Below are 12029 nucleotides of genomic sequence, written 5' to 3' on the forward strand. Positions count from 1 at the left end.
GAGAAATACATTTTATTTTAATTATTCGTTTCATTTTAGCTCATCAAGTACCTGCTACTGTACTGTGAAAACTTTGACCATTACAAGTTTAAAGAATGTACATGATATCAAAAGAAAAATTAAATTGATGGCTTGAATATAGTTTTGATATTGCAGCAAAACTTTGAAAACAGCAATTCAAAATTGCGATATACATTCCAATTCGTTGTTTTCACAAATAAAGTAATAGCGATGGGTTTTGCAGTTGTTATCATTCCAGCTCCAATACTGTTTAAACTTTGGTATGTATACCAGCTGCATACAATCTTCCGTCCCGTTGGTATTGTTAGGCTCACCTAGGGACCAATTTTCGTACGTGACCAGCTTTCCGGTGGCTGTCCATGAAAATACACCTTCTTCAGCAAGATCGGTTCCCCCGATCCAAAAGACGCATACGTCGTTATCAAACTTGTCGGTACTTTTGACAAATGCTGCTACTGCATCATTTTTTTCCTGCGACTGAATTGCCACTAACTGCATTCCGATTGAGTTACAAAATTCATTCGCTTTATGCCAATTAACCTATGTAACAAAGATACAGACGTAAACTGTTTACTCGAGTTAATAAAAGTTACTACTTACTTTAATATTTGGAATGTAATATTTTTTACTTGGATTTTGCAACCCAACGCGAAATAGTGCAATTAATAAAGCACTTAAAAACAACGATTTGCTATGACTGTTCCGCATCCTCTTATTCACGCACATTCAATGAAGAACGTCTCATTGACTACTATCAGTTGCAAGGTCAACGAGGTGAGGTGTTAGCACAATAAAAAAAAGAGCATCCTTCTCACTCTTTTTCGTGTTGTACATTATATTGATCGCACACTCGGTTAGCTTCGATAAACGGTCTAAAAAACCGTTCGACGGTATGATCGAATTCCGGCTGAGCGTACTGCCTAGGAGCCACTTAGCCTAATAGCTCTAATAACCGACTGCGAAGTCTGTCGATGAAAAGAAAAGGGTCAAGTGTCAAGTCTGCAAAAAGTTTTGTTAGAAAGAAAAATTACGACTTGAGAACAGGTTAGTAAAATTACCTAACGCGACTTGTTGTTTTATTTATTTATAAAATGTCGTTACATCCCTTATAAATCTCGAAATTATACCCTCCTTAAGAGACGTATTCTCAGGTCAATCGGTAACCGGCACTTCTTTTGGATACCGCTAATAACGTGCATTGATGAAAAATCCCGTTGGCCAGTCAAATCAACTTTTTCAAATTAAAACCACATTAAATAAAAAAAAAACTTTCAAATCAGTGATCTTGTAAAATTTGCGTCAATGAGTAAGATATGAGTGAACATCACCCTTATTCTGCGAGGCCTTAAACCTCACACTATCTTGGTGTAGTAAAGAAGGCCTGGGCATTAATCCTTCAAAAACAACAATTGTTCCTTTCACTAGGAAGAGGAAACTGAAGTTACAGTCTCTACACTTTGGGGAAGAAGAAATTAAATGTAGCGTCTCAGTTAAATATCTGGGAGTAATCCTAGACGCTAAATTATCTTGGAACGCACACTTAGATTCAATAATTAGCAAGGCGAATACTGCCCTATGGGTGTGTTCAAAAATGGTAGGAAAAACATGGGGCCTCAGGATAGCTTATGCTTCGTTGGTATGGCGGCCAAAAACTTCAGAAGCCACGGCTATTAAAAAGTTGAACAAACTTCAACGATTAGCATGCATGGCCATAACCGGAGCAATGAAAAACACACCTTCGAAGGCTCTAGAAGCTATCCTTCACTTGCTACCTCTGAATCAACACGTTCAGTTAGAGGATAAGAAAAGCGCCCTAACACTTAAACGATGGAAAACAATACTCGACGGAGATAAAACCGGACACTTGAGTATCCTGAAACTTCTACCTATTGGCCCAGTTGCGGAAATGAACAGTGATTGGATGGAAGCTAGAACCAACTACGACAATTCCATACACGGTAAACGAACCATCACGTTCGGTTTGAGATGAGGGTGGACCTAGCGTCCGTAGGGGTGCAATCAAGTTCTATACCGACGGGTTAAAAGTGGGAGTCAAAACGGGTGCTTGAGTGTACGACCCTAGAACTAGAATATCTGTAACAATGGGAGATTGGCCAACAGTTTTCCAGGCTGAGATAGCTGCTATAATAGAATGTGTAAACGTCTGTCTCGAAAGGAAATACAGACATGCTAATATCTGCATTTTCTTTGACAGCCAAGCGGCACTAAAAGCGCTTAAAGCTTTTAAGTGTTTCTCAAAAATTGTCTGGGATTGCATTTGTCTCTACGCAACTGAGCCAGGTAAACTCGGTAAACCTGTACTGGGTCCCTGGTCTTTGCGGAATAGATGGAAATGAACTTGCAGACGAACTAGCCAGATGTGGTTCTAACTGCAACTCTCCATTCACAGGTCCAGGTCCATTCTGCGGTATCCCGGACTGTGTGATGAAGAGTGAGCTGAAACAATGGGAGAGCCGAACGTTTATGGCCAATTTGATGGCCGTACAATCGCTCAAACAATAAAAAAAAATATAATGCCGAGTATTAAGGTTACTCAAAAGCTGCTGAGTCGCAATAAGAGAGATCTCAGCACATTTACCGATCTGGTGCCAGGACATTGCCCGAGTAAATATCATCTTCGGAATCTCGGTTTCGTGCAAGATGATATTTGTCGCCTGTGTAATGCCGAGAGCAAAACCTCGGAACAGTATCTCAAAAAGGGCCTAGGGAGATCTGGTTTGGGTCGCCGATCAGGATTACAAGGTTTATAAAACAAGTCATCCCTGATTGGCTCTCCAGCTACCAGCCTACCACTTCCTCAATAAGTGATAGGTAAGCCTGAAGCGTAAAGCAAAAGAAACAACGGGGCATGCCACAATAGTTCAAATTTCAAAATAATGGACACAATGGTAAGAGTACCCAACAGAAGAGTAGATTCTGCGAGGCGAGTGACGTGACTAATTTGGAGTCATCGCGAATGAGGCGACAATTGTCACCTAGGTGACTCGCTTTGTTTGCTGTATAACCTTGATTCTACTAAGATTCGAACCCACGACCACTCGCTTGTCAAAGCAGACTCGATAACCTACAGAGCCCCCCATCGGTTTGTCACTTAGGTGACACATGTTTGTTACCTAGGTGACACGGTTGTCACCCAGGTGACAGCACTCAATTCGACTCGCCGTGGCGAGTGACAATTGTCGTATTGAGTCACGTGACTTGCAGAATAAAGTGTCAGTAGTTACCAGAAATTACTAGAGTACTCTTGAAGCTGAAATAGTTCGAAATAACCGGAACAAATTGCATATTCATAACATAATTCACCACTATCATGTAGAAAGGAAGTCAAACCAGCATATATGAATCGGAAATAAACATGAAAGTCAAAAGTTTTTGGCTTGCTTCATTTTCCGAGGTGATCAGCAAACGATTTGAATTCTCAATTGAATAAAAACGAATTCTACCGTCAGAAAGGCAATCCGCCATGCGTATAATATCCAATCCATAACAGTAATTAACTTTCCAATAAGTACAATTTGTACAAGTTTTCTTCAACGTCAGATTTGAAATTCGCTAAAAAGTTTACCTTCACTATTTCACTGAAACCCTCTTCGATAGATGGTTCCTGGTATTTTGATCTGAAAGTATTTATAAAGTTATGATTTAATAAACGTATTTCACTTACCATTATACAACTGCAAAGCTTACTTATACATATTGAATACCATATCGTTTATCGATGTATGTGACCGATCAGTCAATTCTCGAAATATATTGTTATGTTTTGACTGCTTGTAACTGACGTTCATCACAAAACAGCGACAAGGTACGTTCCTTTTTTTAGCCACTTCGACAAAGCGTTTCCGGCTCTCCACGTCAGGGTTAGTGTTGTCGATGACAGCTGATTTTTTGTTCCTTAGCGCACTCTCCAGTAGTGAAACACATTTTTGCCATGAACCCAAAGTATCACGATTGATCAAAGTATAACCTTTCGATTCAAGATTCGCTCGAACAAAACTGCTTTTGCCAGATCCAGGAAAGCCAACCATTACTATAACTTCCGGTTCAGAAGAAACCATTTTACTTCCGCTTGGTGATAAAAGCTCTCGAAATTCGAAAACTGATTTCGGATCAAATTCCGGCTTAGTCCACTCAAGGTCTTTAGCATTCTGAAAATGAACTTCTGGAGTAAAGAATGGTATTCCAACGTTCAACGCCATTAATCGATCGACGCAAGAATGATCCTTTTTGCGTTTCACAGGTTTTTTCTGTTCTAGTCGACCAGCTGCGTCACCAACATAAAAACTATGTACTTTGTCTACTTCAAGGTCGTCATTATACTAAAAGCAATTGAAAATACTTTTAATCAAAAATGATTTATGAATTTGTTCGTACCTACCAGCTGACACATCTTATCCCACATTCCCGTTAAAGGCTTGCGGTATTCCCCTTTTCCAGTAGAGATATATACTTGCAGCGGAATGTTCAATTTGGATTGTAAGGCTTCAATCTTCGTTTTAAATTCATCAATTTTTAGTTTTCCTTTCGAAATTCCAGCTTGGTTAGTAAAAATAACAATTTTAAATCCATTTTTCGACAAAGATTTCAATTTTCCGGGGACTTCAGGAAACGCAATCTGCCAATCGTCAATTGTTTTTGGAAAAACGTTACCTGATTTTGTCTTGATAAGTGTTCCATCCATGTCGTAAGCGGCTATCTTATTTGAAGAATTCAGTCCTTTGCTATGAAAAATATACAATTGCTTTCCGTCGATGACTTCCCAACGGTTGCTCTCAACAGGTACTGATATTCTTAGCCCAACACTAGTTCGATTATTTAAATCCGTCTTGCTGTTGTTCCCATTGTGTGTATTTTCAGTACGACTTTTTTTGCTCTGTTTGGAACTACTTTCACTGTCTTTCGACAAACTTCTTTTGTGAGTATCTTTTTTGTCAATGATTTTGACCTTTTTATCGCTTTTCGTAAAACATTCAAGATTGGCAAACTCTTTTTTTCTTGGAACCAGATTATTCTGTAACATTCCCGTTTTCTCCTGTTCCATTTCACAGACCACCTCCTCAAATTTAAAATCAAAGGAATATTGATGTTCACCAGGAAGCAATTCCAGAATATCCCCATCGTAAGCTTCATATCCAAGGTGTTTTTCCAACTTTTTTCCATTTAACACCGACGGGTTTGAGCCAAGACATTTCACCAAAACGTAACCATCTTTAACATTGGCCTTAAGACAAACTGAATAAAAAAAATAGAACAAGTTGGTAATCTATGGTCGCTCAAGCAAAATCGTTTATAACACACCTTGCTGTCGTGAGCAGCATGGATCCTGAATCAGTGTTTGTGGACTGCGTCCTATAAAAGTCCGTTCTGGTTCAATACGAATCGGTGGATGACGATTGGTTAAAGACTTTAAGAAGCATTCTTTTAAAACTTTGCTCATTTTACGATAAATGTTGACTGACAAAATTCGGCACTAAAGGAATAATATTCACTTCGCTTACTCGCAGCGCTCGCAGCTTGCTCATAACAAAAGTAAACATTACATTTACTGACATTTACCCTTACCACAGTGTGGATGAATACACCGGTGAAGAAAAAGGGGAAAAACATTTCCTTTGTGAGCAAATATTTTATGTTTCACGTACAGATAGCGCAAGCATAGAGGAACTAGATATTTCTGGCTTGAGTTTTCAAAAGATAATCATTCCTTTTGCATAGGTTATGCGACCTATTGAAAACTAAGGCCGGATTTATTTAAGCCAGTATTCCATTTTCTCATAATGAGTAAAAACTTAAATTATAAAAAATAAGAAAGACTCTTCGTAGATTCAATCGTCAGTAAAGTAACTGGTGATTTCAGCTGCTGTACATCATTTAGACATTTCAGCAAAATCATTCTAAATTATGTATGAGTTCATAAGCCCCCCCTAGAAAAATTAAGCTGGATTTTTAAATTTAAGAAAAAAACTATAGTTATATAACTTTACATAATAAAAGCTTGAGAGTAATTTTTATATTAAAGTTCCCATGCATCAATGTACCTACATTTAATTTTAATATGCCAAGGAAATAAAATGGTCGAAAAAATGCCGGGGGCTATAGCCCCCCTAGAAATGAGCGCTAGTTCCGCCAATGACTAAATCTATGCATTCTGTGTCCACTTTCTAAATCAAATTCAACAAATTTAAATATTTCATGAAAAAAAACTGATACAAATTATTCTGCTGTTGCTGTTGCTGCTGATACCGTTCATCAGTCGGCGTACACCTTCTTTAGTTGCGGTCTAGGCGAGCCGTGGAACCGACTGAAAGATGAACACATTATATGACCAATGTATCTGGTAACTGCTTCCTTTTGCTTCAGCTTTCGTTTAATTATCAATCCATAAATCAATCAATACGGGGACGATTTGGTAGATTTAGTTCTTTTGGGATGAACTGGACTCCATTGTCGTTGTATCAGGGTCAGGGTAGCACGTCCTTACTGGCTACATTTGACTAAAACGTAACTGGATCATCACGGGACTTAATGAATGGTAAAATCCGTTTTTACCACATTTATGGTCATACACGGATACATAAAAAAAACCGTTGGTTTTCTTTCCATAGGAAAAGTATCTCTTGCCAAACCATGAATTTTCTCGCAAACTTATCTGCGAAAAAAAACTTGAATTTAGGTTAGGACAACGTCATACAAACTGTATAAGCGTTACTTCAATGATTCTCGCTTACCTAATTTTTCACTCTTTCCCTTCACGCCTTATCTTCTCTGAGATAGGTGTTATAAAAAAATTTGTTCCATTACTTTTTTCTACGTTTCTACAGACGGAGGCTGTCGATTGTAACAAACTATCGCCATAAAAAATTAAACTTAACTTGTAGAATTCAATTACCGGTTAACGATCAAGTACCTGGAAAGAACACTGAAGTAGGAAGTAAGTGGCCGCCACATTGATGCTTCGCCAAGTGCGCCGCAATATAATGCTACGGCTCTGAGTGCAGTGCAGGTTATAACCACTACATTCACGACCAACATGTCAAAAGGTCGAATGTGCAAGCGACAGATTCTCTTTGCGTCTCTCTGTTACGCTTAGGGTAAATGAGGTATTTTGGCCCATGCGTTACGCACACTCCATTTTGTAGGTAAGCATAATATAAGTTATTTCAATTATGTTTTTTGTTTTAGCTTATGAAGCATCCTGCTATATAGTGAAAACTTTGGCCAATACGTGTGTTAATACTGCACATGGATACCAGAAGAAAAAATTAAATTAATTATTAGAAGCACTTATGGAAACTCAAAGGACGCAACTCTGTTCCATTCGAGGGACTAAATAAACTAGAATCGGGAAGAGGGAGGGTCCCTCAGAGCAATTGTTTGAGGCGGTGTGCCTAGGGAGAGTGAAACAGTCAACTTTCTAAGGTAATTCTTGGCCCGATTAACAACACATCGTGGATAACGAGCGGGCCCTTCTCCCCACCTGCTGGAGTCATTCTGCATTAAGACGGTTTATTCAACGATTGACGAAACGATCGTGCAAACTAAACGTTATCGCGTCCGCCTCCAACAATGGTTCAATACGGAATTATCTTTCATGTTATTGTTCTATCATGTCGGTTATAATAAACTTTCTAATATATACATAAATATCATACCATAATACAAGAGTTGGGAAGCATGACCAATCGTTGAATATGACTAACAATTTTGACATGGTAGGTTCATTGCTATGAACGGATGTTCTGCTAAGGTGGTAGTACCATATATTCATATTCATATGCTTATCACGGCGGCATAAATGCATTTGAATGCGTCTGTTTTGCATGAAACGGTGGCTGAACGTGCACATGCGATTGCTGCATTGACCCAACTAGAATAGACTATATCAAGGTGAAGTCACGAATAAGACGTCTTTCTTAAGACTTGACGCTTCTTTCTCGACAGACTACACTGGCGACTATTAGAGTACAGGACAGTTACGGGACTAGTGCAACTATCCTACTGACTCTCTATCTAGCAGCACCGCATAGCCGAGTTTCGAACATACGACAACTGGTTTGTTAGACCAGTATCGTTCGTACCTCGAAACCAACTAAGCGGTTGAATAAGATTCTAATGTTTAATATGTTTAAGTCGTGCCTGATGTGCTGACGTTCCTTTTCTAGAGACGGAAGATAAAGTGCATACTTTTTGCTGCTTCATGTCAGGTGGACCACAGGGGTTTATCGGATTAGTTACTAAGCGATTCTTAATTTTTTCTTTTCTTTATCAGTTGATTTTCCTTAACTGCATCGCGTACTGTATTGTTTGAAATATATGTCGTTTTGCTGTTTTGAATGTACAATATCCATTCGACGTTATTGGAGCATTTTTCTCAGCTATAATTTTTCACCGTTTGCTACAAAGAATAAATAAGTTTCATTTATTGCTAACAAACAATTCAAGCAACACTCTTGGCATTCGTCTCGTACAATATTGTTCTCGAGTACGATAGCTATGGCTATAATTAACCTTTAAGCACTTCCAATGGTAATGGCTATGATGTCAACAGATGGAGTAGTCGGCTCACATTTTTACAATGTTTCGATCTCTGTCATCTAGGCATATTGTTTGGTTTAACTGCTGAATCATGACGTGCGGTTTATGTTCTCCCATACCAATTTAGCATTTGTACTTTTGAATTATTTGATACACTTTCTTATTCGAGTCTATTAGATTTACCCATGCATACAAGCTATTTCAGCACACGTTCTGATATTTTGTTATTGTACAATTTTAAAACGGTATTCGTCATATTGCGCCATAGAAGCATTTTGAATATTGTTTTATTTTGATGGCCTAGTTTAAGCTGTCTTATAGCGTAAAACTGAACTCCAAAAACTCTCGATACTGTGATGTCACCAAGGAACACTCGAAGTACGAAAGCTATATAGTCGTTTTTGGATAGATTTAGTAAACGATTTTTATCCACTGAGAGCGTATAAAAGCTATTATAACCTGCTATAGATAATATATATTCCATCTGCTTACAGAATTTGCAATGCGTTTAGGGATGAGAGGATGTGAAACTCTAAAAATCTTCTGTTAGTGAGTGATACTTGTATATAAAGTGTTTTGAAGGGTTTCCATATTATATTATCGATATTCAACTCATTTACAGAAAAAAAGAAAAGGAGTCCCTCATTCGCACAAACTGCTGAATTTTTAGCTCAAATTGGATTTTTCTATGCATCAGTATTAGTACATGTTTTCTTTTTCATTAATAATAAATATATATTAGCTATAGATTGTTACATGAAGAGTCGCAGAAAAAAACTTATAAAGCTATTTGCCGAAATACGATAGATTCATATTTAAATGATTTGTTTTTGATAAAAAAATAACCAAACAAATTTTACCGGTCTGCTTTTAGCTGAATTCGAAATAAATATCTCAATAAAATTCTCTAATCTCTGCAACTCAACTAAACTGAAAATTTTGATGGTTTTATGATACACGATTAAACATTATATAACCAACGATAACAATGAAGGGTGCTATGTACATTAGAAATTTTATCAACGATTTACTTTTGAATCGACTAAAATCGTCGTTCAACTTTTGCAGTTGCTGATTGAGCCGTATATTTTCTTGGGTAAGATGGGTATACTTTTCTTTGAATGCTATCAGTTCCTCTTCTCGTTGAACATCTGGATGGTTGATAAGTTCCAACTCTTGCTGCATACTAGTAATGCTCAGCAAAACTGGTTCAACTTGCTCTGCTAAAGTCCCATTTGGTTCCCCGATTTCACTGTCATAAGTTTTAACGATATTAGCATCCACCATTCGTGGTGTCGATTCACTGCAGATCATACTAGTGTAGCTAGAACTATTGATATTATGGCTATAGCTAGTCACAGAGTCGCTGGTACCAAAACTACTGTTATTTAAACTAGTCCTGCTATTGTCCAGCAGTCTTTGGCCGACAAAAATTTCTGTTGTATCGATCGTTTCCGTTTTTTCGTCCTCGTCTTCTTCATCATCTACTTCATAATCAAACTCTTCAATATTGGAGCTGATCGGAGCTTCTTCTTCCTCTTCTTGGGGTTCAGTTTGTGTCTCAGCATCAATAACGCTAGGAATCGGCACGTTTTCCTTTTTTGTAGCGCATTTGACATCAGTGTTCCCCACAGCATCGTCACTGAGCACAGGGACTGTCGGTTCCTGTTGAAGCATTGCACTTATCTTTTCGTTTTCGACATTTTTCTTTTGAAGTAGTTCGTTTTCCAAACGATTCATTTCCTCATGGCAGCGATCATTTAAGGCTCGGAGCTCTTCAGTTTCGATTCGCATCGATGCCAAGTCTTCAGTAAGACTTTCACAAAGTCGTTGCTTCTTTTCCAATTCATCCTGCTGCGGACGAGTACCCAGTTCCTGTTTGAGCGCACGTAGCTAAAATTGTAACAAAATTGTGATTAATAGAAGAGATTGAAAACCCGGTCTCTGCTCTACTATCATGGTTTATAGTTATTATAAAAGACGTGACGTTTTTTCGTCAACTTGCCGCACTAGTAATATTTTCTAGAACTATTACATCTTACTTCTTTTAAAACAAATTAAGATAGTCAAATCTCTGCTTTAGGCACATTCCATGCCCACCACGCAAATCAGCTCCTATTTAACCAAATCCCTGGCATACAACTGCACAGGGAAGTCCTCTATAGTCACTAATTGTGAGTCACTAATGTGTCTTTAGCTATATTCATATGATCGCCTAAAAATACAAATATTAAATCTTGCATCTTTAAATTGTGTAAACTGCACCACCTATTCAAAATATTGAGAATGTCAAAGCAAAACCAAAATACATAAACATATTTACCTACCCTATACACTTTAAGATTTATAGACGCGTAAAGGTTCATACAATTTACAACTAAATAGAAAATTTTCGAAATTCTTTTGCAGTGGATTAAGAATAGTTTGGTACTTGGGAATCAGTAGAAGAAATTTTAAAGCATGTCGGCATTACGCTAAAAGTACATAATAGCTTGTAAGGTAAGAAACGAGTTTTAACTCACATTTTGTTTTTACCTGGGTATAACATTTTTGTTGAACTAAATGGCCATAAACAGTCAGAATAAAAAAATATCTGGGTAAGCCGTAAGTCTGCAATATTTTTTGTTAAATTTATGCAGATTCCCTTACCATTTATTTTGATGTATTTTTACTAATTATGAATGTAAGCTTAGATTCATCTATTAGTTTCGAAGATGTCTGATGTTTTCGGAAACGACTAAATCGACTTTTAAAGTATATTGCCTAATATTGTTCCTTGCAGCAATTTTGCAAGTCCTACGCAAATTCATATTTTAATAATAATTATCCTGTACTTACCAATTAATACATTGAAAATATGCTTGTCAAGCAAGGAGTGGTGCAGTGGGGAGCAATAATGAAAAACTGATGGTTCAAATTGCTAAATTGCAAACATGTGTGGGACATGCAGAAAATAATAATTTTCGCATGGGAGTCTAAAAAGGTGGAATCTCTGCAATAAATAGGCAGTTTCTTTACATCGAAAACAAAGCAAAAGCGCACCTTAGCTTACATTCCGCTTTCGCAACTCTCTGGTCTTTTATTCAACTGATTTCTTAGCCAGCTGTTAAATGTAAAGGATAATTGCAGGGATAGTGCTACAATCCTATCGACTATTACAGTCTCTCTCAGTATATATTCGAGCATGCGACGACTGGCTTGTTAGACGAATATCGTACCTCAAGGCCAACCGGAAAACTGCCTCACCAATGAACATTTTTTATGTCATGAAAGGGCAAATGTCTAAATTGATTTTTTTATTTTTGAGAAGCCACCATTTTAAAAGTTATTATGTTTTATTCTATTGATTTATTATAGAATAACACCTTATAATTGAAAATTTTTTGGTTGGTTTGCTCCTACTTTGCTATAAACTGATCACAGCTATCGTGTGAATTGATCATAGCTATGAA

At 37.5% G+C, this 12029-nt stretch overlaps 3 protein-coding genes across 9 annotated transcripts in view; all 3 read right to left on the reverse strand.

The window, feature by feature from the left end:
• On the reverse strand, positions 1-752 carry LOC128736882 (C-type lectin 37Da-like). The gene is made up of 2 exons (XM_053831382.1): positions 622-752; positions 1-561 (listed from the first exon to the last, which is right to left on the reverse strand). Exons 1-2 carry the CDS (start codon positions 745-747, stop codon positions 178-180), a joined length of 510 nt encoding a protein of 169 aa, XP_053687357.1. The 5' UTR covers positions 748-752; the 3' UTR covers positions 1-177.
• Positions 753-3513: 2761 nt separating this feature from the next.
• LOC128736906 (uncharacterized protein F21D5.5) lies at positions 3514-5522 on the reverse strand. Of its 2 annotated transcripts, XM_053831415.1 has the most exons (5): positions 5341-5522; positions 4693-5274; positions 4421-4578; positions 3730-4361; positions 3514-3659 (listed from the first exon to the last, which is right to left on the reverse strand). In XM_053831415.1, the coding sequence occupies exons 1-5, from the start codon at positions 5477-5479 to the stop codon at positions 3536-3538; spliced, it is 1635 nt and encodes a 544-aa protein (XP_053687390.1). In that variant the 5' UTR covers positions 5480-5522; the 3' UTR covers positions 3514-3535. The 2 variants fall into 2 exon arrangements, with proteins under 2 accessions (XP_053687390.1, XP_053687389.1); XM_053831414.1 differs by having other exon boundaries at positions 4421-5274.
• A 2794-nt stretch (positions 5523-8316) lies between these two features.
• The window catches only part of LOC128734466 (sarcolemmal membrane-associated protein), a 35655-nt gene continuing 31942 nt past the window's right edge, over positions 8317-12029 (reverse strand). For all 6 annotated transcript variants that reach the window (XM_053828685.1, XM_053828682.1, XM_053828683.1 and 3 more), the window contains exon 11: positions 8317-10470. In XM_053828685.1, coding sequence (XP_053684660.1) covers positions 9526-10470 — 945 coding nt within the window. In that variant the 3' untranslated portion in view covers positions 8317-9525. The remainder of the gene's footprint in view (positions 10471-12029) is intronic.

The sequence above is a fragment of the Sabethes cyaneus genome, chromosome 2, assembly GCF_943734655.1.
Source record: "Sabethes cyaneus chromosome 2, idSabCyanKW18_F2, whole genome shotgun sequence".
Taxonomy (NCBI): Eukaryota; Metazoa; Arthropoda; class Insecta; order Diptera; family Culicidae; genus Sabethes; species Sabethes cyaneus.